Below are 24,342 nucleotides of genomic sequence, written 5' to 3' on the forward strand. Positions count from 1 at the left end.
ATTACAGAGGGAATAACGACAACTGGAACGGATACTGGAGAACCAATAGACCGACAAATTATCAACAAAGAAATCATTATCAACAAGCTGAACAAGAAAAGCGAATACAGATAGAAGAGGTGGAGATAAGACCACAAAACCTCGATAAACGTTCGATTTGACAGCTAAGCGCCCATGCCACAGAGAATGACGCACCGACCCAGGACAATTGCAGCACCTTGAACAGAGAAGTAAAACTCTTATCATGAGAAGAGAAGAAGGAAGAAACAAATCCGCAGGGACCAGATGAAAACGAAGACAAGAAAATAACAATATCGTGTTGGGACGAAATTAATTGGGAGAATACTGACGAGGAAGATGAATTACCAGAGGCATGCACAACGAATGTAGGACGAAAGGACGAAGTAATGAGTATTGCAGAGCTATTTGAGATGAAAACCAGGGAAAGCGAATTCAATGAGGATAATGTGCAGTCGACAGAAGTTGAAAATAAGTTACGAGTGGGCACACAACCCAATGTATATAAGGAAGGAAGTTATGAAGCGATAATTAGAGCATTTAGATGCGATTATGTGGAAGTAGCGACGAAGAAGGAGAAGATAGACGAGGATGAGGAAAAAGTAGAGGATGTAGAAGAAAGCGTAAATGAAGGAAGAAATAGAGAAGAGGAAATAAAAGAGAGAGAAGTAGCAGTCGAAGCTTATCCTACAGAAAGTTCGAATTCACAAGGGAAATTCCTAAAAAGACTCATGTATGATTCAGTGGAGGATTCGTTGATGCAAGAAGAAGAAGAACAGAACCAACCCTTTCAAATTCAACCAATTGTGAAGGCCATGGTAAAGAATATCCCAGTCAATATTGTAATTGATAGCGGAAGTGAAATGACTGCGATCTCAGAAAATTTATTCATGCAGTGTAATGCCAATGAGGAATTTCCAGTTCTGAAAACACGTAAGATTAAAGTAAGAGGTCCTATTAGAAACAATGCTGCGGAAGTTACGAGACAAACAAGGTTAACTCTTTCGTGCCCAGGTCAAAAGATCGAAGCCAACTTCGTGATTATACCTAAACTAACTGTAGATTTGATAATAGGTGCAGATTTTTTAAATGAGAGACGAGCGAAAATAGATATGGGGAAAGGTAGCGTAACATTCGGGAATATCTCACTTCTCTTTGAGCAAAAGCTAAAATTAGAAGAAGTACCAGTTATAAACAAACAATTAAGACTGATGCGAGATAAAGATGATGAAGAATTAGAATGGTATGCGCAAAAGGAGGAATCGCCTCAACTCATGTTAGAAGTCTATAAAGAAATCGACGAAAAATTGCAAGAAGTTCAAGGTATTTCAGAACACAGTAAAAGAGAATTAGAGGATATTTTACGAGATAAAGCAGAGGTATTTTTACCTAAGACTGGTAGTATTACACACTTTCCGTACAAGTTTGAAGATTAATTTTATTATTGGTAAATAATCAGCACAATATTCCAAGATTATGTTGCAGATAAGATCGTCAGGAGAAAGAAGAATGAAGAGAGAGGAAGGTGGGAAAAAGAAATTAGTTTCAATAATAACACGAATAGTACCATAGCTTAAGGTGAAGGGATAAAGCGTAGATAGCCTAACAGCATGAAATACTAAAATGCCATACACCACGACACTACAAAAAAATAAAAAACGAATTTGAGGATTCTTGAGTAGACGCTAAGACTCCAAATATCTTAGAATTGTAACATGGAAAGGGCGCCGAAATTTGTAAAGCTTTTTAAGTAGGCGCAAAACAAGTAGATAGTAGATATATGTTAGATGATTATAAGTAAAACGTTTTGTAAGAACCATTGCAAAAACTCCAGCAAGGAAGAGATGCAACGACCCACAAGTTGCAACGCGAGATGTATCAAGAAAGAAAAGGACGTAATTAGCAAGACACGATTCCTACATAGCAGGAGCGTCGAGAGAAGGGAAAGGACAGCGAAAAGCCCTTGTATAGAGAGTGGGCAATAAATATGCCCGCTAGGAGGAACCCTGCAGGGATGGAACACCGAGCCCCACAGTGACAGACCCCTGCTCAGACGCGGCGGGAAGGCGAACGGCGGAAGGGTCTCCGAGCCCCGAATGAACGGAGCGAGCAAAAAACGGCCCGACGAGAAGAGCGCTTGGGCAAGCCACCGCTGGCAAAAAATATGCGTAAAAGTCATACTACTGCTATTAAACAGCACGCTGATGCACGAAACTGAAGAAGAACTTCCACAAAGTAAAAATGACACGCCCAAACAATTTATCAAACTGTTACTAGGAGGAGAACTTCAAAGCGACTAGTTATCAATAAATATTTCCATATCCTGCCCAGACAAGAACCAAGAATCAAGTAAGAAGCAGAGAAAAAGCAGGAAGAACAGAAGTTGAAGATTCGCAAGATTGAGACCAAGAAAGAAGATGGGTGAAGAATAGACGACATACCTTCCCAAATCCCTATCCTATTGTAAACTAGTCGTCTGCGAAGTATTACAACGAAAAACGACCGCTTTCAGCGACATATAACGATGACTTTCACGCATACAAAGCCAGTAAACCACGAGATTCTGCACTCACAGCTCCATTCCATTATGGGACCTCCACAACAGCAACACACACTTGCAAAACCAACAAGGAACGACTAACGAAGCTGTACATCAAATACTTGCCCACATCCATCTCGCTCAAGACCATCACGTTCATGCAAAAAACTTCGCCAACCTCATGCTTGAACATTCATAGGATTGTGTGAATGTGTGAAATCAAATTATGTGCTGTAGGAATTATGCAAAAGAAACGTGTGAAAAATTAAATAAGTTAAGCACACCAGGCAGCTAATAAACTACAAAATAACAGTCATTGACTATGGACTTAAATAAAAAATGGACTATCGATAAAAATAAGTCATTAGTTCTGAAATGGACAATATATAAAGAACACCAAGTAAGGCAATATAAACGCTAAAACTATATACCACTTATTTTCTCCTCATAAAAATTAAAGAAAAACTATATTTTATTTATTTTCTCCTTATAAAAACAAAGAATAAAAATATATCTTGTTGGATGTTTTCCCTTTCTTTAACATTTGTACCATTTATTAGGATAACACCTCAATACGTGTATATGTATATTTCTCTGTCAAAGCAAATTTTTTAACATTTGTACCATTTGTTAGGATAATATTTGAATACTTGTGCATGTATATTTCTTTGTCAAAGCAATTCTAGGAAATAATTCTTATTTGTTAGTGTAACAATGTTGAAATGAGTGACTCGAAACAAAAACATTTTACTTGCACATGATATTCAGAAAATGTGTTAGGAATAGATTTTACTCAATTACTACATTTATAAAAAAAAATATTTCGAAGAAAATCGATGTCAAAGACTCCTCACTTTCGAAAACAAACTTCTTACAAAAAACCAAAAAAAACCTTCACACTTAAATAAAGAAAGAAAATAATTAAAAAATTAATAATAGAATAAAAATATTCTTCTGTTGTCATTTTAACTATAATGTGGAAGAATATAAAAATATAAACTATTAATACAAACTAGCATAGAACAGAATAACGTGGCTGAACAGTAGGCAACAACATTTAGACATCAGAATAATTTTTGACTGACTTAGACAACGATTCAATCATTGCCTAAATTCAGTGAAAAAATTCAGTTCGAAGGGTGGTGACATGTAAGGTGTCAGGCAAATCCAACACCTTACATGAAAACCCTGACATAATAAGCAAATTTACTAGTATGTCACATAGCTCCCAATAAATCGTGACATGAAATTAACCAAAGCAATACAAGTAACGAGTGAGCAAATGGAATGCCACAGACTAACACAAGAATGCCTAAATTCATGTCGTACCTTGCCACCGTGAGGCAGACGCAGTTCCGAGGGGAGAAACGAGGACAGAAGCCGAGAGCAGAAACGTGTTAAGCTAGATAAGGGAGGGGCTGGGCACCCACGCCTCGAGCCTACCTGTACGACTATACAACCCGCACGTTTTAGCGTGAGGCTTTTTCGCGTCTCAGGTACGTCAAGGATCACCCCCAGCCCATGTTAAAAGCTAGAGCCCTCCAGAAAAGCAATATAGATCTTACGATAACACAAAAAAGGGCCACTACCACCCGCAAGTTTTAGCGTGAGACTTTTTCGCGTGTCTGTTACATTAGGATCACTCCCCAGCCCATGTTAAAAGATAGAGCCCTCCAGAAGAGCAGTATAGATCTTACGATAACGCTAAAAGGATCACACTAGCTGCAGGTTTTAGCGTGAGACTTTTTAGCGTCTCTGTTACGTTGCAAACTTTAAAAAACATTGCCCCACCACGAAAAGTATAACGTTTCTCATTGGATAGACAGAATTTTTGTAGGCGGAGCTAAAGGTTAACATTGAGACCCTGATTGGTCAGATGAAAACACAGCCAGATAGTTTTTTTAAACCAAATTCGGTAAATTGTAGTAACGAAAAGTTAGAGAAGAGTTGGTTCCGGGACGGCGAGCTGGATGGCTGCTGCGCCGGCCGCTGCCGCCCTGACGCTGCCTAAACACCGACAAGGTAATGAACTCACGCGATGCCGCATTTTTGAGCGCATAAGGCTTCACTCAGAACTGCAGAAGTCTCATCTGTTACACCCCCTTTTTTTAAGTAATACTAGTGTCGATCGTTAATTAAAACTAATGGTGTTCACATTTGACACTTGAAGTAAAAATCTGAAACGCGATGATTTTTCTATTTTATAGTTATTGAGAAGCCACATCAGCCACTGTAATTTACGACAGGTTAGATAAGTAATTAAAGATAATTGAGGGTTACAGTAGACCATTTTGATAGTTTTTTCTTTTGTGAAACTTAAAATTAACCTAGATTACAGATGTGATATGGCATAGGTCGATTGTAGAACTTGGAAACCCATTCAGGGAATATTCGTTCACATTTTTGTTGAGCGCAGTTGGTTTTTACCATCCTGTATTAAAACATTTCCTTTTATCAATAGTGCAAACTTATAAACGATGTTTTGTGATTAGAATAAATTTCCAATGGTAAACTTAACTGCTTTTTCGACGTTATTTTACCAGCTAACTAAAAATAGGAAAGCCTTGAACCCTTTCCACTATATTTAGTTAGAATTAAGATTCTTTTACAGGGAGTGAAGTGGAGCTGACGCTGAGATCATTAAGCATTTGATTATATCATCGCTAGTCTCACTGAACTCTTCTGAATTCTACATGTCATGTGTGGTCTGGCGTCTCCTTACCAGCAACAGGTCCCAGGTTCAAACTAGTTCCCTAAAAAACACGGTCAGAGCGTCGTTGCGCGAAAGTGGTAGGGAGACACGATATAGAACAAACAGACACCACCATGAATGTTTAGACGGTGCACCAGGAATGTGTTAGCCGGGATAATTGGCAAACGTATTTTGGGACCAGTTTTCCTTCCACATCGCCTAACAGGCCGAAACTATTGTCGTTTCTTGCTGGTGACTTTTCCTTCCCTGCTGTAAGAAGTGCCATTGATGATTCAATGGGTTATGTGGCTGCTACATGATGGTGCTCCAGCCCACGTCGCCCTTAACGTCCGGACGCATCTCTGTCGAGTGTTCCCTGGCCTATGGATCGGACGAGTCTGTCTAGTTGCATGGCTAGCCCGTTCACCGGATCTCAACCAGTGCGATTTCTGGATATGGGGCCATCTCAAAAGCATCGTATGTGCCGAGCCCATTCCACATGTGGAGACAATGGAGCATCGAATTAATGCTGCCCTAACAGTGTTCGGATGGAGTTCACCAATGTGAAAGTGTGAGACTGAACATGCTGTGGCGTGTACACGCATGTATTGAGGCACATGGAAACCATTTTCAAGACATACTGTAACCATGGCACCATGGTACAGTGTGTAACAATGTATGATTGAATAAATTGTCTTTATCATGAGAACCACGCATTTCCGGACATAAGTTGATTAGATCTTCTTTGTTCCGTATCTGCTCGTCGATCAATCACTACAGTTTGTACGCGGCCAATCAACTATTATGTCAGTATGATATCAGGTGAGCATCGGAGATGTTTTTTCTACACGTAAAATGATAAACTCGATGATTAAGGGAAAAATGGGTTTTATTCCCAAAAACTACCACTAAGAGGTACAATGATTATGAAAGTGGCTACAGGCGTGGAGTGAACCTCACATGATTGTAGTGTTGCTCTGGGGGGGGGGGGGGGGGGGAGAAGAAAAAGAGTTGTTATTTTTTTTTTAAAAAAAAAAGAAAGGTCGATAAATTGAATATTTTGGTGGGCCACTTGGCAACAGAATCAGGGATTGATTACACTATTATAATAACATACGTTGCGCATTAAATACTTGAACAAGAGAAACATTATCATTTCTGTGGATTTTTATATTCGCGATGTGGTCATACCCGGAACAACACTAAGCGACCAGAAGATTTATGGACTTTAAAAGAAATGCAACACTACACAATTAAAAAAAATTGGCTCAGAAATAATAGGAAAAGGATAATGTTGCTTCTACCTCATGCTGCGTACGGCCCATCAGCGTGATCGTAATTTCTGGTGATGAACCAACACAAAATAATTATCAACTGAGTGAATGAGGAGATGGAAATAATCAAGTTTAATTTACAAAAATAAGCACACTTACCTGTAACACACAATTTTTAAATGCTACGTACCTTTTCATATTAAATTACAATAGATGACCATTATGGTTACATACTTTTTACATATCAGTCAAAACGTCCTCTTGATGCTGTCTGTTCCTAATCAGTTACAAGAAACTACATGTTTTCTGATTGAAAAAAATAACATTTTTCACATTTAGCATATTCACTCAATATTTTCACATAAAATATAAAATACAGTTGCGGAACGCAGCGAGTCCGCGTCCGTCTTTCATAGAATACAAACAATAAAAGGTGAGGCGCCAAAAGCCTCATTTGTCTTGAAACAACAGAATTCTTTCTTTTATACCATTAATCGATACATGTACATAGAGATTTACAGGCACCGCGCAAGAACGGCAAAGATAAAGAATAATAGACTGTCGCTGCTATGCGATGGTTCATTTCTTTTACTTTACAATTGTTCGATAACTTTAGGCCATCAGGCGTTTACTACTGAGCGTGTATTAATGTTTGTGAGGCGAAAATTACTAATATTGGCTTTATCATGAAAACCACACATTTCCGGACATAAGTTGATTAGACTTTTTTTGTTCCATATCTGCTCATCGATCAATCACTAGAGTTTGTTACTCGGCGAATCGACTATGCATGTCAGTATGATGGCAGGTGAGCATCGAAGGTATTTATTCTATACGTAAAATGATAAATGCCATGATTGAGGGAAAAATGAGTTTTATTCCTAGAAACTACCACAAAGGGGTACAATGATAATGGAAAGTGGCTACAGGCGTAGAGTGAACCGCACATGATGTACGGAAAGTGCATTACGCCCTCAAAAGGAAGGACTGGCGGACACGTCCAGAGGGTAAGGAAGCTGGCAGAGAGCGACCCTAGCTCAGCGTAACAGTGTGGGAGCCAGCTACAAGTACCGTGCGATAATTTTCGAAACTACTGACACCCCTACCTGAGGGTAAGTCAAAATGACGGAAGTAGAATACAACAATTTTTTTTTACCATTGTTACCCGTTACTATGTACACAACAACATCTGTGTATTGTGTGTCACGAGCTGCTGCGCACAGCTTAATTGACTTGCTAATATTTTGACTACGGACCCCAACAGTTGGCAGCACTTGCGCATTATGAAAAGACTGTACATTCACAAACATGTACTTCAGGTTTCCATTGGAAAAAAATACTTCTGTTGCACTGAAGAGCCGCGCGGGATTAGCCGAGCGGTCTTGGGCGCTGCAGTCATGGACTGTGCTGCTGGTACCGGCGGAGGTTCGAGTCCTCCCTCGGGTATGGGTGTGTGTGTTTGTCCTTAGGATAATTTAGGTTAAGTAGTGTGTAATCTTAGGAACTGATGACCTTATCAGTTAAGTCCCACAAGATTTCACACACATTTGAACATTTTTTGCACTGAGGATAGAGCGAAAGTTGATGTACAAAATTATTGCCAGAGCGTGTGAAATGGTTAATTAAGTGCTGTTGGACTATGCTTGGTGAAACACTGTCACATTGAAACCAAGGTCCGTGAGCGCACTCTTCACTTTTACTACCTTCGTTACCACAGTGCTAACTTTTCTCGTATCACAGTCTGTTATCAAACGAGGTCACGAGAACTGACACCGTTTCTGGGCCACTTAATCTCCTTGGAAAGACGACGACCGTGACATCTAGCTGATTTCTATTATCTAGCGCACAATTAACCTGTAGTTACGAGTTCCACTCAGCAGTTTTCTGTAAAATTTCGGGGTGAGGACATCGCGCAACGGATACCTGTCGCGTGTAATCTCCTGACGCCCTTCACCGTTTCCAGCGATAAAAATCCTAACAAAAGGAGCACAGAGCGCACACCAGAGTCACACCTCGGCAGGCACTCGCAACAGCTGCAGCCATGAAGTACGCCGTCGCCGTACTGGTCGCCGGGACGTTCCTGCTGGGCTGCTGCGCAGCGCCCGGCGGCGCTCAGCAGCAGGCGGCCGGCGGCTTCTTCAACGCCATCTGCCCCGGCTGCGTGGACGCCCTCGAGGGCGCGGCGAGCGCGGGCGAGGAGTCCGCCTACGACGCCTGGAACGCCGCTTTCGGCCCCGACTCCCCCATATACGAGTGGGCTGAGCACGTGGGTAAGCGGCGCTGCGACCTTCTCGCCCCTCATCTGTTCCGTTCCCGCTCATAGCAGCTCGTCTTGAAGGTCTACTGCAACCCTAATGCTATCTGTGTCTGTCAGTTACGTGAGGCAGGGCGTCTCGCTCAACAGCTGAAGCCCTGCCTTCATTTACGCAGTATCAGTCTTCCTACAAAATTGAAGCATTTAAATGAAGTGATATCTCGAGGTCGAAGTTTTTTTTTTTTTTTTTTTTTTGCTACGTATATAACACTAACCAACACGACCTTGCTGTGCTGGTACTGCGAACGGCTGAAAGCAAGGGGAGCCTACAGCCGTAATTTTTCACGAGAGCATGCATCTTTACTGTATGGTTAAATGATGATGGCGTCCTCTTGGGTAAAATATTCCGGATGTAAAATAGTCCCCCATTCCGATCTCCGGGCGGGGACTACCCAAGAGGACGTCATTATCAGGAGAAAGAAAACTGACGTTCTACGGATCGGAGCGTGGAATGTCAGATCCCTTAATCGGGCAGGTAGGATAGAAAATTTAAAAAGGGAAATGGACAGGTTAAAGATAGATATAGTGGGAATTAGTGAAGTTCGGTGGCAGGAGGAACAAGACTTTTGATCAGGTGAATACAGGGTTATAAATACAAAATCAAGTAGGGGTAATACAGGAGTAGGTTTAATAACTTGTCAGCTAGCGGGGGACAGAATGACAGCTGCCATTCTCAGCGAAGCGGAGCAGCCAGTTGTCGCATACGACAGTCGTGCTAAACATTTCTCACACTCGTACACTTACCGATCAAAATTATCCAGATGCGTATTTATGGACATTAGTGTGGGATGTGTCCACCCTTCCTCTTCGTGACAGCTTCAGCTCTGCTTCGAACCTTCAGCGAGACGTCTGAATGTCTGTATATCAATTAGCAGCCCTTTGTTCCTCAAGAGTCGAAACCAGAGGTGGAATTGACTTTTGTCTTTTTATTCTTCATAATTACAGTCTCTTATCCGAAGAAGTAAAATACACCAAACAAATCACATTTTCTTGGATAGTAACAAATTTATATAATAACTATTTATGATATTTATTTTTTAATACTATAACTACTACTGAGAAACTACAATAAAACCTTTAACCAGTTACCCAAGTACTAACACTACGACAAGCCCTACAGAATCTGTTCTCTGTCTGTTCATCTATTTTCGTGCATTCAGCTTGTAGATGGCTGCTTCCTCTACTGGACCCACCCTCGCACTACCCCTATCTCCAAGCGTCGTCTGTTGGATTCCTTGGGCATCGGGCAGAGCGTCAGAAGCGTTTCCACCATAGCAAGAGACGCCACCCATCACTCTTACGTCTTAAAGTCCACACTTCCGTAATCACTTGCATCAACGCAATGTAGATTCGTGGGAATCTATTTCATTCCGTGGTCGCCGATGTCAGTTGTCTTCTGTACATCTGCAAAGTGTGTTGTCTAGCCTGGATGACATCTCCTGACTTATCGATCAATGCCTCGCCATTCTTTTTTGGCCTCCCTCTATACTGTGGCTGCAGTGTCGTCCAAGGTGCGCCGGGTCGACTCGCTCTTTAGTCCTGCTTTGGGATACAACATCCTTAATACTTTAATACCTTAATACCTTACTTCCATTACCCTCCCACAATGTTGTTCTGGTGTGCCCCCCAACGACCAGTCAGGTAATGTATCAGTCCACCAAACGGGATAAGAAATCTCATTTTTAATCTCTCCCTGACGTTAGGGAGAAATTCATATATTCTCCCGCCTGCGCCAGAAGTCTTTCATTCATTTTGTGGCAAGTGTAATATGCGATCTGTTATCACCTTTCTCGAATTGACCTCTTTTTTAATCATCCCTCGTACGTCTATTTGAATGTCTTTCTTCAACCAGTGAAAGGCTCTCCTTTTCCTAATTTCCATTGGGAATATTCCTAGAATTACCAACAAAGCATCAATTGGGGTAATCGAATAGGCATCCGTTAATATTGGTAGCACTCCTCGTTGAACTTTTCTCACTAATGAGGCTGGTTTCACCAGCAGAAATCTATGAGCCCAAACGCTCGCTCTATATCCTACGACTGATGCAGATATAGACTGGTGATATGCTCCAATTGTTTTCAAGGGAAGTCGAAGCTGCTTATCTGCAGTGTTTATAATTTTATTCATCACCTTTGTACCTTTCCTGTCTGCTTCCTATACACTATGTGCAGTTTCACTATGATCGACCAGGAATACTTCTAGATATCTCTTTACTGCGCTTCTCCTAATGATTACATCATTTAATTTTATTTTAGGATTTCTAATTGGTTTCCCTTTCAGCAGAAGGTGCGCTGTTTTGTGAGCTGATAACTACAGTTTAACACTTCGTCGCCAGCCTTCAAAATCGTGGAGCGCCGCATTTCATTTGTCTTCAATAATCTTATATAGTCTCCATTTACAACGAAGAGCATGTCATCTGCAAATGCTACCAGTCAGATGGTGTTACAATTGTCATGTAACTTCTCTAGTATGGGTTCCTTACATCCCAAAACTCTAGACCGCACACTGATCCCTGTGGAAAGCCTTTGGTACTTGCCTTCCTTTTCTTCTTCCCTGGGCATGTTAAAGAAGCAGGTCACCCAGGGCAATAATCTCTCAGGTAGTTCTACAGCGCTTCTGGATTCTCCAAATCCCGAGGATGACTACAGGCTATCGATAGCGCCAGTAATATCGACTATAATTACTAGAGCGTACGTAGAGTGAGTATCTGTCGCTAGCGAAATTGCCTTATTAATTGCGTCTTCAGTTGACTTGGCTTGTGAATAGGCTGTTTAGGTTTTTTTATTGGTAACGCCACATTGCGCTGTGTATGAAAAATCACTGGATGTGCTGTGTGCAGTCAGTGGCTGGTTGGAATTGTTGTAATACTCGCCATTGTAGTGTTGGGCAGCTAGATGTTAACAGGGCGTAGCGTTGCGCAGTTGGAGGTGAGCCGCCAGCAGTGGTGGATGTGGGGAGAGAGATGGCGGAGTTTTGAAATTTTTATGAATGGATGTCATGAACTGCTATACATATTATGACTTTTGAACACTAGTAAGGTAAATACATTGTTTGTTCTCTATTAAAATCTTTCATTTGCTAACTATCCCTATCAGTAATTAGTGCCTTCCGTAGTTTGAATCTTTTATTTAGCTGGCAGTAGTGGCGCTCGCGGTATTGCACTAGTTCGAGTAAACAAGATTTTTGGTGAGGTAAGTGATTTGTGAAATGTATAGGTTAATGTTAGTCAGGGCCATTCTTTTGTAGGGATTTTGAGAGTCAGATTGCGTTGCGCAAGAAATATTGTGTGTCAGTTTAAGCACAGTCATGTATAATTGTTCAAAGGGGACGTTTCAGGCTCTTCGAATCCTGTACTGGTGAGTCTATGATCTTGTAACCTGTTGCATAATAGTTTTTCAAATATCTTGCCGAGGACGTTCAGAAAACAAATTGATCTTTAGGATTTGGGCGTCCTAGGATCCTTATCTTGCCATTTACTAATTGTTACCATTTCAGCGTTCTTCCACAATGCAGGCACCCTGACTTGAAAGAGACACTTGTCGTACAGCTCGCGCAAGTAACTATCTAATTCGTCTCATAGGGCTTTTATTACACTCACGTTCAGAAAATACAGAAAACATTGAACGACCAGAGATAGGACGTTCATATTCAAAGGACATATACTGTATGTTAGTATGTTCTGCAGAAATAATCAGCATTTCAATCACCTAGGCTCTGCATGTGTCTAGTAGGAACAGTGCCCGCCACGGAACCCGATAAATTGTCCCATGCGTGATGGAATCGACGCTTATTAGGCGCAAATATAATGATATAGCCATCCATGCTGCACTCTCCTGGTTCCAAACTTCCGTGTGTGATGGTTGGCACTGGGTCTCTTGGCATTCCACAAATTTCTGCTTGGCGTCAAGTCTGGTGATCTGGCGGGTCAGGAGAAAGGACTGACATCCTATGACACCAAGAAGGCACGTCTTCGTGCAGAAACATGGGGTCGTGCATTGTCTTCCTGAAAAATGGTGTCTGGCGTGTTATGCAGGAAAAGTGTGTGTACGGGTCAGACGAAATCATTCACGCTGGTCACAGTGCCGTGGACACGCACCAACCGTGATTTGCGATTGTACCCAACAGCATTCCACACCATAAGGCCTTGAGTTGGCGCTGTATGTCTTGTGCAGATGCAGTTGCTGTGATGCCGCTCCCCCTGTCTGCGGTGAACCAAAATGCGGCCATCATTTTAATACAAACAGAACCTGGGTTCGTCAGTGAACTCTATCTGATGCCATTCCTGTCCTCAGTGACGTCGCTCCATACACTACTGCCATCTAGCGTGTTTCTACACGTTCGTCAAAGGTAGGCGGAAAAGGCGGATGACGCGCACTTAAACCATGCTGTAATAAACGTGTACAGACTGGCACCCACGATAGTGTACAATGTGGTTCAAATGGCTCTGAGCACCATGGGACTTAACTGCTGTGGTCATCAGTCCCGTAGAACTTACTACTTTAACCTAACTAATCTAAGGACATCACACACATCCACGTCCGAGGCAGGATTCGAACCTGCGACCGTAGCGGTCGCGCGGCTCCAGACTGCAGCGCCTAGAACCGATCGGCCACTCCGGCCGGCAGTGTACAATGTGTTCCACTGTTCTACTATTGCGACAGAGACGAGGAGGACGCAGACCTGGTCTGCAGTGCCATTCGGATGAGGCGTCGACCTTTTCGGTGGGTGGTCTGGGTGGTCCGACCTGACCCTTCTCGTCATGTTATACAGCCTTCCGTGAACCGTTCGGCAAACACGTGGTACTTCGACCCACACGAACAGTAGTTTCCCGGATGGATGCATCACATTTTCTCATGTCAATAAAGCACCCTCTTTCAAACTAACTGATTCGACGGTACGGTTCGCTCATACGTTTGCGAGACATCCTGCTCGTCTGCTCAAGTCACACTGATCCTAATTACGGTCGGTTTATAGCGACAATGAGAGCTGCAGGCGCATTTTACCAGTGGGTGGCGCTACAAAGCGACCTAGAACTCGATTGCCGATGTGGTTCAAATGCTATTCATTTCTGCAAAACTTACTAATGTACAGTCGTGGACAAAACGAGCGAGACCACTCGCCTTTTCGTTATGCTGATCCGCACAACTTTGAAATCTGCTACACAGCGTAACAGGCAAGGCGACGAAGTGCTACCAACATACTACGCACAGGCGTGAAATTGAAAAACTATCCGACTTTGTCCGACTGTTTTCAATCATATGTAAGACTATATTAATGCTGATCAGTGTGTTAAACAAAACACGTAAATATAAGATACAAATGAAAGAAGAGACCCTAATTAGTATGAACTGTACTAATAAAAATGAATTTCAGCTTATCGAGATAACGTAACTGTTTTAGTAAGACAAAGTACCCCCAGATAGTTACGAATTAGTAAAATATTGTGCGCATTCGGCCGCGAAACGGTCTGCGTTAACGTTCAGTCCAGTCATGAAAGTGTTCAAGTTTAGCAATGCGTGAAGATTCATAACGAAATTCATTTAAAAATCATACAGTGCCACGCTTAAGTCAATTGAATTATTGACAGAAGTGGAAAATGTAGGCAGTAACAAGAATAAAATTCTCCAAGAGTTTCGTATTGACATCCACAGGGCGCCGGTACAGAATAAAGGTAGCAATAAAACGTACTGGGGGCGCGAGAATTTCTTAAACTTGCTTTACTGATAGTCTATTTGCCTCCATCGAGATTAGAACCACAAACAAACCCGACCTCCCTTGCAGTAGCAAACACCTTTCACTACGCTAGCAGACAACCCAGGCAAACAGCCCTCTATTATTACCCCAGTCCTGTATAAGCCGGCACTTTCGCAATAGAAATGGCAAAATGATCTGCAGTTTCTACTGCGTAGAGGTTTCTGGACTCAAAAGTATGCTCGCACTTTCAAAACGCGGTGGTATTAATACTTGGATATGAATTACCACGTGCAGAGGCAAATGGATTTTATTTGCATTTCTGTACACGTGATTTGGATTGAAACGTAGCTACCGTTAATATGCTGACGCATCGACTAAAACTAGAACATTTCGAATAAAGAGTAGGGGGAATTATTTATGCGGCCCTCATCTTCAGTAACTACGACAGTTACTATTTTCGCTGTTAGGATTTCGTCACCTAAATCGGTAAAAATGGAACCATACTAGTCTCATTTCCTTGACCATCTATCTGTCTACCAACCCTTAAAATCCGTTCACCGCTAGTACAGGTAGACATAATAAGCAGAAATGTGTCCACTTCCTGCAGCATACGGTGCATTGGTGGTGTACAAAAGTGATTTTCTATGTCAACGCAACCTAAAGGAACAGCCGTTTATGTAAAGAAAATTTACGCAATAGGTCAAAGGATGACTCTAAGAACAATGTGACCAAACTGCTTAGGTCATCAGTCCCCTGGACCTAGAACTACTTAAACCTACCTAACCAAAGGACATCTCTATAAGCTGAAATTCGTGTTTATTGTTACAGTTCATACTAATTAGCATTTCTTCTTTCATTTATATCTTATATTTACGTGTTGTGTTTAACATACTAATCAGCATTAATACAGTCTTACAAATGATTGAAAACAGTCCGACAGATTTTGGATAGTTTTTAAATTTCACGCCTGTGCATAGTATGTTGGTAGCACTTCGTCGCCTGGCCTGTTATGCTGTGTAGCAGAGTATAGTGTGATCTTATCAAAACTAGACATGATTGTCTTATTTGGGACAGTGAACCGAGTGTTCTGTACGGACAAGTTACTCTGTAATTATAACATATGATCTGAAGATGGGCAGCTGGCCCGAAACAGGTAATTGATTGAAAATAAAGAATAGCGATCGAAGACTGAAACGCCAGATTTTATTTATAGTGTGATCTGCCAGGCAGAAACCTTTCCATCCAAATCCCAGGAGTATAGCGGAATCCGGCAAAAAGAACAGTCCATCCAAATCCCGAAGATTACAGCGTGATCCGCCAGACAGAAACCTTACCATCCAAATCCCAGAGAGTATAGTGCTTTCTGCCAGACAGAAACCATTCCATCCAAATTGCAGATAATATGGAGTGTTCCGCCAGACAGAAATCATTCCATCCAAATCCCAGAGAGTATAGCGTGATTCATCATTCCAAATCACTGTCCAGTGCAGTTGCCATTTACCCCACCTATAGAGCTGCTTAGCGGTGACCACTACAATGTTATGCGTACATGGCACTGTTCAGTCACTGCACATTACTAACTCCTTATGCGCAGTCACTATGCTAGCTTGCTTGCTTGTAGGGTTTTGGCGCTCACGAGCATTTCCTTCCGGTGACTTCATACGATTTTTACGAATGCCCTCCGGAATGCTCGGCGTTGCCTCTCCGTTGGTACATGAGGGCCACCTGGTCTTCGTCTAGCTCTGATTATTCGTTGGTATTTCCACATCACAGCCACATCACTCGTTGTATCATACAAATATCGCAGTACCGCACCTAATTCGGCAGTGTATCTCTGTACTAAATACATTAGCGATATGTCGCTGCAATATGCAACGACATCCTGGAGAGGCTGAGGGAGAGGCCTTCTCTCTCCGCACATCACCACCCTCGCCCGGTGGTTAATTTACAGTCGATCACGGAAGACTTCTGCCCAGTCCATGACCTCATCTGAAGCAGTCATCATCATCATTATCATCATCATCGTAGAGAAGAGCTAAAGAGTTATGCAAATCTCAGATAGAAAGGTACTTATGTAAAAGAGGAACATTTTTCTTCAAGAAAAGAGTTTGTTAACAGATGCTTCGAGTGATGCTCTTTAATAGTCAATAGCAGTTATAAATTGTCAAGCACTCCTGTGAGAAACGATTGTATCAAGTCTTTTTATCATTCATGTAATAAAGTGAACTAATATTTCATATGTCATAGGTCCAAAGCGCCTTCCCTCAGAGCAGTCAAAGAACCCGCATTTGTGGCTGGATAATTGTAGTTTCGTGAGGTTATAACATTACCAACCATCAATTTTGGTAGCTCTAGAAGTGTTTAAATGTCCTGACGGATGGCTGACATCGAATAAGTTCGTAGTTACTGAGCCCTCTGCAGTTGCTCTACCTTGTAAAGAAGATGCAGCACTCCCCGCCTTCTTTTATATTGGCGGGTCCGCCTGGGGCATGGATGTGTGTGATGTCCTTAGGTTAGTTAGGTTTAAGTAGTTCTACGTTAAGTCCCATAGTGCTCAGGGTCATTTGAACTTTTTTTTTATAAGCGAAAAGTATCAATGTGACTTAATGTTGTTTACATAGTTCCACGTAGTCAGCTCGTACACAACTTTCCCACTAGAGGGCGCCCCGCTAAGCACAACAGCGCAGGCGCAGCGTTCGCCCGTCTCCGCTCTACAAGATGGCGCTGCCATAAAGACGGGCCAAATTCTGCTACCGCCGATCCGCGTATTAATATGTAACGCAGCAAATGAGATTGTTGCTAACGTAGAACCTATTCTCCTCGCGGATCACACTCGCGCAGTGATAGCTGAACGCGCGAGGTATTATAACGAGTGTACAGATCTCCGATTAGTCAGTCTGCGCCGAATACGATTATCATATTCCTGTACATAGCCATGAAGAGAAATGTATAGAGACTTTGTCAAGCATCAGAGATATGTGAGAATAAGACTAACGTACCAAGACCAAAGGAACTTCAATTTGTCAATTGTACACAGCATCCAGAATCAAGTTACGTAATATCTATGATTTTTATTATTTTAATAAATGCGTGTGAAAATTTATCAAGTTCTGTTTAAAATTGGTCACCGGCAATCTGCTACTCTAAGCGTGCAAGTGACATTTCTATCGTCTGACCTAACGGCAGAAGATAAACACGCCACGGTAAGACTACGAGACATATTGCTGACAGTCGCCTACTTCGTTAGAGCGACAAGTCAAATAATCTGATAGTGTGTGTGTACCGAAGGTCTTACAGTGTGCACACCACACTTAATAAATTGTGGTCTGGAAGCAAGCGGGTCAACAGTTACAAAGAGAGACGACTTGTGACACAAATTTCCAGTGGAATATTGTTGTTGCTTGTAAGATGTAATCACTCTATTTCTTAGATGCATTCGGACAACATCCAAGCGAACATCATAGGCACACGATGAATGAAACGTCAGATCCGCTTTAAATGAGACTTTCGGAATTATTCTTATCAGATAACGTACGGATCACAGCAGGGGAGAAAGTAACGAGCTATTTGCTGTGCTAGAGGTGTTGTGACCACGTTGTATTGCACCGCGCGCTAGATGTACGAGTAGCACATTTCTACACTACTGGCTATTAAAATTGCTACACCACGAATATGACGTGCTACAGACGCGAAATTTAACCGACAGGAAGAACATGCTGTGATATTCAAATTATTAGCTTTTCAGAGCATTCACACAAGGTTGGCGGCGGTGGCGACACCTACAACGTACTGACATGAGGAAAGTTTCCAACCGATTTCTCCTACACAAACAGCAGTTGACCGGCGTTGCCTGGTCAAACGTTGTTGTGATGCCTCGTGTAAGGGGGAGAAATGCGTACCATTACGTTTCCGACTTTGATAAAGGTCGGATTGTAGCCTATTACGATTGCTGTTTATCGTATCGCGACATTGCTGCGCACGTTGGTCGAGATCGAATTACTGTTAGCAGAATATGGAATCGGTGGGTTCAGGAGGGTAATGCGGAACACCGTGCTCGATCCCAACGGCCTCGTGTCACTAGCAGTCGAGATCACAGGCATCTTATCCGCATGGCTGTAACGGATCGTGCAGCCACGTCTCGATCCCTGAGTCAACAGATCGGGACGTTTGCAAGACAACAACCATCTGCACGAACAGTTCGACGTCGTTTGCAGCAGCATGGACTATCAGCTCGGAGACCATGGCTGCGGTTACCCTTGACACTGCATCACGGACAGGAACGCCTGCGATGGTGTACTCAACGACGAACCTGGGTGAACGAATGGCAAAACGTCACTTTTTCGGATGAAGCCAGTTTCTGTTTACAGCATCATGATGGTCGCATCCGTGTTTGGCGACATCGCCGTGAACGCACATTGGAAGCGTGTATTCGCATCGCCATACTGACACATCACCCGGTGTGATGGTATGGGGTGCCATTGGTTACAAGTCTCGGTCACCTTGTAACATTATGTGATTGCCTTATGATTTTAAATCATTCACTAATCGAGCAGTCGCTCGGCAACAGCTACAGTTAGCAAATAATGTTGTGAGAATGTAAAATGTGAACGACCTGTGACGTAACTTGTTTATTGTCGAAGCGCCGTCAGAGATGCAGTGAGTTATTGACTTTGCAAACCGCGGCGCGAAAAACGGACAGAAGAAGAACACTTTTACACATTTTCTTTTTTTTATTTACGAGATATTCTCGATGAACAGTTACTCATTCTTCTTCTGTCTGTTGTAACTTATGTCGGACGCACATGTCTTGGCGCCGTATTATTATTATCGTTAAAAATAATATTATTTTAGTGTAAAGTAAAAGTGCAATACTGCATAGAAGTAAATTTATTGTGCGACGTGTATGTGAAAACATCAAAGGAATTATTGTCATTACGAGAAGAGAAGTGCCAGTCAAAACGGCATCCATGTTAAAATTCTTCATTGTAGTGTAAGTTCATCTATAAATTGCCATAAATTCAGATTTAAATGGAATTGGTGTATGGACTATTTATTTAGTGTAGAATCTATGTCTCACTCCTTCATGAAGTTATTTAATTTTCTTTATGTTTCTGCCAAATAGAGAGTTCACAGTCACGAATTCTTTTGTCGAAATCGGACGGAAGTTGTATGCGGCGAAATATTTTCTCCGCGCCTCATTCTACTAGTAAATGCATGATAAACTACGGTCCCTTAGGAAATTCATGTTGAGCTATCCAAAAGTAATTATATTTTGAATAGGCATTTACTCTCCTCTGCAATGCAACTTCCGACTGATCAGAAGATCCACAAGAAATAGCAGCACACGGTCGGCGTTCGCAAATAATTTCCACCGCTGATTATAGCTATATGTTGCAGCACAAAAGAAACATATTTTTATAATTAGCGACTACGAACGGGGACATTTATAACTGTATGTTTATGTATACACATTACGTAAACATATCGTTATAACCTCTTGTTCACATTGACGGCACATTGAACAATGGACGTCACATTTCAGATGTGTTACGACGCGTGGCTCTACCCTTAATTCGATCCCTGCGAAACCCTACATTTCAGCTGGATAATGAACGACCGCATGTTGCAGGTCCCGTATGGGCCTTTCTGGATACAGAAAATGTTCGACTGCTGCCCTGGCCAGCACGTTCTTCAGATCTCTCACCAATCGAAAACGTCTGGTCAATGGTGGCCGAGCAACTGGCTCGTCACAATACGCCAGTCACTACTCTTGATGAACTGTGTTATTGTGTTGAAGCTGCATGGGCAGCTCTACCTGTACTCGGCATCGACACTATGTCTGACTCAATGCCCAGGTGTATCAAGGCGTTATTACGGCCAGAAGTGGTTGTTCTGGATCTATGCACCCAAATTCCGCGAAAAATGTAATCACATGCCAGTTCTAGTATAATATATTTGTCCAATGAATACCAGTTTATCATCTGCATTTCTTCTTGGTGTAGCAATTTTTATGGCCAGTAGTGTAGCTTTGATCGCAAAGTGAGTGGATGCAGAGGCGCTATCAGCAGCAAGTGGTGAGCTGGGCCTGCGGCCACGCTGGGCAGACAGATGCTGGACCGCCTCTCTTTGTGTTTGCAGGCTCAAAAGCAGGCGGCGGCAGCGGGGGCGCGGCGGTCCGCCGCACGGGTGCAGTCGGCGCCGCGCACGCCAGGAGGGGCGGCGCCGCCCGCGCCGCCCACGCCGCCCGCGCCGCCCACGCCGCCCACACCGCCCACGCCGCCTAAACGTGCACCCGACCACGAGCCGTCCGACGCTGCCTAGCGGAACCTCCTGCGTCGAACTGCCCATTAAAAGACAACGGAAGAAAGTGTCTTTGTTCACTCATTTGTATATTTATAAAACTCATTGCACTTATTTATGTAAATCTATCTCTTCCACTTGTCCTCCCCTAGATCGATTCCACCCACAGTAGGTTCCCATGTCACTTATCATCTGAAGAAATGCACTGCGTGGGTAATAACCATTTACTTTCCGTAAGAGTAGGTAGTGGGGCTGACATAGAAGTGTAACTCAACAACATCTGGAACAAATTGGACCAAATTTTGTGTATACATGAATGAGTTTTTGTTTTTCTGGCATAAAATTACGGTGGGACTAATATACAGATAGCATTCCTAGGCCTTGGGACGGGGAAGAGTCGTCGTGACTTGTAAAATTTTTCTATACAGACGTTAATATAAAATCCATAGCTCTTTTGGCCTCTGGACTTGTTGGTGACACTCACGATGACGTGACAGCGTAGGAGCTGGAAGGAGGCTGGGGTTGGCGGGATGGAATGGGAACAAAGACAGGTGACGTATCAATAGTACTGTCACGATTGACACAATTCCTACCAAACTCTGCACACGCCATCGTCACAGTCACACGTCGTCGTACTCATTTCTGAGTGTCGCGAACTCGTGCACCAAGTGTCTCCATCCCGGACGGTTATCGGCTTCTCTCAGAGCCTGCTAAAGATATACGCTGGAGTTGTTCATTCGATCCATCCACCTGCTCTCTGCGCTTCCCCTAGGTCTCGATTGTTCGATTTTGTCTTCTACGACTACTTTTTCTTGATTTTCTCTATCTCTTCTCAAAAAGAAAGGCGCCTGGAGATACTGAGTTGCTCAACAACGAACACATGTGTTCTCTTTTCGGTCTAATTTATGCCCTGCATCCTGCACCAGAACCAATGCTTAAATGCAGCAATACGCTACCTGCCCTTGGCCTTAAGGTTTCGTGTCACGCATTTGTAAAAGAAGTCGGGAAATACGACTGTTTCAACAGGTGGGCCTTCCTGCCACGGACGTTTCAGCTCTGTTCTGCCACATCTTGGCGAGCTTCTTCATAACACGCGCTCTAGAGTGCTCCGTCCTCTCATCTTCACAGCTTCTTGCGTCTCAAATGATCCAAGATAGATGACAGAATGCACGACTTCCAGTTCCTTTAATCAACCTAGATTTGGACCTGCGTTCCCTGATCCGTTACCATGAATCTGGACTTTCTGAGATTGATGTCTAATACATGATAGACTAACATCCTTTACATTTGTTAGTTGTTCAACAAGTTCATCGTTTCTGCTGGTTGGAAGCATGGTGTCGTCGGTAAACAGGATTTAAATAACAGTTCTTTAACCGTTTCATCTGTCTCTAAACCAACCATCACTTGGTATATGCATGATCCGTTATTGGAAGTAAGATGCTTCTGCAACCCATTAAGTACGGGGTAGATATGAGAAGGGGAATGTTGTAGCAATGCTAAAAAACGCCCTGATGGTATTTCTTTCCAGTATTTAATTGAATTCGTAACCTGTAGTATGAAGTGCAATCTGTCTCTTGTTTGTGTTGATGATTTTGTCAACGAGGTCGCGAGAATGAGCACTGGAGCAAGCCAACAGTTTTGTCAGCGTATTTGGGGAACAGAGATCGTGCCACACGGTAGAATATAGCGCGTAGATTTAACACCGTCTCTCGAGTCGCATGGTCTAAAGTAGCGGAAAAACAGTTTCCAACGATAGTTGTTTTTCTCGAAACAAAGATCAGTTACTGTTGTCACTATGCCTCCTCGCGTGTAACGAAACGGAAATCTGACGTTCAGTTTCAACGAAAAGGAGTGAAAGTGGAACTATTACCGGAAAGTTATACAGAATATAAACAACACTGTCGACTGTAGGCTATTTGGGGGAGTGTGACTGCAATGCAGGCTGGTGAATCTGAAGATCAACGTGAACCTGGCTTACGAGGGACGAGGCAACGAGACATCCCGCAACAGGGTGGTGTGTGTCGCCTACAGGGAATTAGGTTGAGGGTCACATATACGACAAAGCCGGCTGTCTTTTCCCTTTGTCAAACAAAATTTCGAAATTTTGACGCATATCCTTCAAGAGAGATGAAGAGCTGGAGATAGATCACAGATGTACCTCTGTAGCAAGATTAAAATGTGTTGTACTGTTTGTAAGTTGAAATAAATGTTTGCTTTAAAAACTCCTCGATTATTTATTTAAACCCAGAGCGTTTCCATAAAAAATATATTTATAGAAAGTAGAGATGTGATTGAATGTGAAGAAATGAGATGAAATACTTACTTATTAAAAATTTACAAAATTTGTTTTTTGTCACCACTAAATAGCTATACCATTGTCTGCGACTCTTTGCATACTATTACTCAGGCAGAATTAGACTTTCAACGGGATTGAAAGGAAATAGTAGAGCGAAATTTACTACAGATGCAGATGAAATACATGCGAAATACACTCCTGGAAATGGAAAAAAGAACACATTGACACCGGTGTGTCAGACCCACCATACTTGCTCCGGACACTGCAAGAGGGCTGTACAAGCAATGATCACACGCACGGCACAGCGGACACACCAGGAACCGCGGTGTTGGCCGTCGAATGGCGCTAGCTGCGCAGCATTTGTGCACCGCCGCGTCAGTGTCAGCCAGTTTGCCGTGGCATATGGAGCTCCATCGCAGTCTTTAACACTGGTAGCATGCCGCGACAGCGTGGACGTGAACCGTATCTGCAGTTGACGGACTTTGAGCAAGGGCGTGTTGTGGGCATGCGGGAGGCCGGGTGGACGTACCGCCGAATTGCTCAACACGTGGGGCGTGAGGTCTCCACAGTACATCGATGTTGTCGCCAGTGGTCGGCGGAAGGTGCACGTGCCCGTCCACCTGGGACCGGACCGCAGCGACGCACGGATGCATGCCAAGACCGTAGGATCCTACGCAGTGCCGTAGGGGACCGCACCGCCACTTCCCAGCAAATTAGGGACACTGTTGCTCCTGGGGTATCGGCGAGGACCATTCGCAACTGTCTCCATGAAGTTGGGCTACGGTCCCGCACACCATTAGGCCGTCTTCCGCTCACGCCCCAACATCGTGCAGAGCGCCTCCAGTGGTGTCGCGACAGGCGTGAATGGAGGGACGAATGTAGACGTGTCGTCTTCAGCGATGAGAGTCGCTTCTGCCTTGGTGCCAATGATGGCTGTATGCGTGTTTGGCGCCGTGCAGGTGAGCGCCACAATCAGGACTGCATACGACCGAGGCACACAGGGCCAACACCCGGCATCATGGTGTGGGGAGCGATCTCCAACACTGGCCATACACCTCTGGTGGTCGTCGTGGGGACACTGAATAGTGCACGGTACATCCAAACCGTCATCGAACTCATCGTTCTACCTTTCCTAGACCGGCAAGGGAACTTGCTGTTCCAACAGGACAATGCACGTCCGCATGTATCCCGTGGCACCCAACGTGCTCTAGAAGG

General features: G+C 43.2%; 1 protein-coding gene across 1 annotated transcript; it reads left to right on the forward strand.

The window, feature by feature from the left end:
- The first annotated feature begins 8,541 nt into the window (after positions 1-8,541).
- Positions 8,542-22,671, forward strand: LOC126281794 (uncharacterized). Its single transcript, XM_049981006.1, has 2 exons — positions 8,542-8,793; positions 20,670-22,671. Exons 1-2 carry the CDS (start codon positions 8,565-8,567, stop codon positions 20,813-20,815), a joined length of 375 nt encoding a protein of 124 aa, XP_049836963.1. The 5' UTR covers positions 8,542-8,564; the 3' UTR covers positions 20,816-22,671.
- The last annotated feature ends 1,671 nt before the right edge of the window (positions 22,672-24,342 follow it).

This window comes from Schistocerca gregaria, chromosome 7, assembly GCF_023897955.1.
Source record: "Schistocerca gregaria isolate iqSchGreg1 chromosome 7, iqSchGreg1.2, whole genome shotgun sequence".
Taxonomy (NCBI): Eukaryota; Metazoa; Arthropoda; class Insecta; order Orthoptera; family Acrididae; genus Schistocerca; species Schistocerca gregaria.

What these genes read in the sequence shown, in the direction of transcription:
- LOC126281794 (XM_049981006.1), top strand. Translation starts at nt 8,565, where the DNA reads ATGAAGTACGCCGTCGCCGTACTGGTCGCCGGGACGTTCCTGCTGGGC. An exon ending in CGAGTGGGCTGAGCACGTGG is followed by an intron (nt 8,794 to 20,669) that starts GTAAGCGGCGCT and finishes TTGTGTTTGCAG; the next exon opens with GCTCAAAAGCAGGCGGCGGC.